Source organism: Merops nubicus, unplaced genomic scaffold (assembly GCF_000691845.1).
Source record: "Merops nubicus isolate BGI_N331 unplaced genomic scaffold, ASM69184v1 scaffold31988, whole genome shotgun sequence".
NCBI classification, from domain to species: domain Eukaryota; kingdom Metazoa; phylum Chordata; class Aves; order Coraciiformes; family Meropidae; genus Merops; species Merops nubicus.
Genome location: NW_008625669.1, coordinates 1,109 through 2,505, shown reverse-complemented (window position 1 = coordinate 2,505; position 1,397 = coordinate 1,109). Strand labels below are relative to the sequence as shown.

Here is a 1,397-nt window from a genome sequence, read left to right as displayed (position 1 = left end):
AGAGGGTGAGGACCAGGGGTGGGGAGCAGGGGAGTGAGGAGCAGAGGGTGAGGAGCAGGGGGTGGGCACCTCCTCCTGCTTTCCTCTCCCTCCCCCTCCGTGTTGTCCCCTAACTCCAACGTCTCCGTTGGCAGCGTGAGGAACCCGGAGGCTGCGGGAGTGACCTCGGGCAGCAGGCTGGTCCTCGGGAGAGGAACGCCCACCCGGGGCTGGGTGCCAAACATTCCTGTCCCACCTCCAGCCCCGGCCAACTCGCTCCTTGCCCGCAGGAGGGAGGCCATGGCCGCCGTCTTCCTGCCGGGCAACCTCCAGGATGAAGCCACTTGCTCCGTCTGCTTGGAGTTCTTCAAAGACCCCGTGTCCATCGCCTGCGGGCACAACTTCTGCCGGGCGTGCATCGCCAAGAGCTGGAAGGACCTGGAGATGGATTTCCCCTGCCCGCAGTGCCGGGAGGTCTTCCAAGAGAAGAACCTCAGACCCAACCGGCAGCTGGCGAACATGTCGGAGATCATCAGCCAGTTCACCCTGCGTGGGGCCAAGGGGGCGGAGGAGGACGGGCTCTGCCTGAAGCACAGGGAAGCCCTGAAGCTCTACTGCAAGGACGACAGGAGAACCATCTGCGTGGTGTGCGACAGGTCCCGCGAGCACCGGCCCCACGCCGTGGTGCCCGTCGACGAGGCGTCCGAGGAGTACAAGGTACAGGGAGGGGTGATTTGGGGGTTTTTTGGGGGGGGATCTCCCAGTTTCTTCTGCTCCCCGGTTGGGTCTTGGTGCTCAATGCAGTCCCTGTGGTCTCACTCGGTTCTCCCACCCTCCACCACCCTGCAAAGAGCTGGTTGCCCCTTTCTAGATCTTCCAAAACCTAGAAAACCCGTTTCCTCTCCAAATAGGCAAAACCACCTCGTGCATCGAGATAAATTCTTCAGCTGGGGGAACGTGGGATTAAATATGAGGCAACCAGGAGGCTGGGAGGTGAAGTGTCCCCCCCAAAAAACCCCCATGAAAGCTCCACCAGAAGCCCTGGGCTTGAGCCACCAACCTGCAGGCGTCTCCCTCGTGGGCAGGGGAACAGCTGAGGGAGCAAACGCCACCCACGACTATTTTCAGTCTGGGCAAACCTCCAAAGAGGGATGGAAGTCGATGAAATCCAGGCTGAGTTTGGCTGGAGCCAAGTAGTTGGGGGTGGCCACCGGTGATAACGGAGCCGAATTTCCCCCGGCTCCTTTCCTTGGCTGGAGCTCCTCGGGGGGCTGGGAACGGGGGTGGCCAGGAGAACATGGGGAGATCCCAGCTGGTGTGTTCTCCTCGGGGTCCTGCTCGCCCACGCCTGGCTGCCAAGGGCACACGGTGGGAGGGTGGAACAATGCAGCAGAGGGAGTGGGGTCATTGGGTTGTTT

The 1,397-nt window shown here is 61.9% G+C and overlaps 1 protein-coding gene across 1 annotated transcript in view; it reads left to right on the top strand.

Annotated features, from left to right (window-relative positions):
- Positions 1-127: 127 nt before the first annotated feature.
- LOC103778186 (E3 ubiquitin-protein ligase TRIM39-like) overlaps positions 128-1,397 on the top strand; it is a gene marked incomplete at its 3' end in the record, with an annotated part of 1,980 nt that continues 710 nt past the window's right edge. Inside the window, exon 1 of the mRNA XM_008945761.1 lies at positions 128-696. Within this exon, the coding sequence (XP_008944009.1) occupies positions 280-696 (417 nt within the window). The remainder of the gene's footprint in view (positions 697-1,397) is intronic.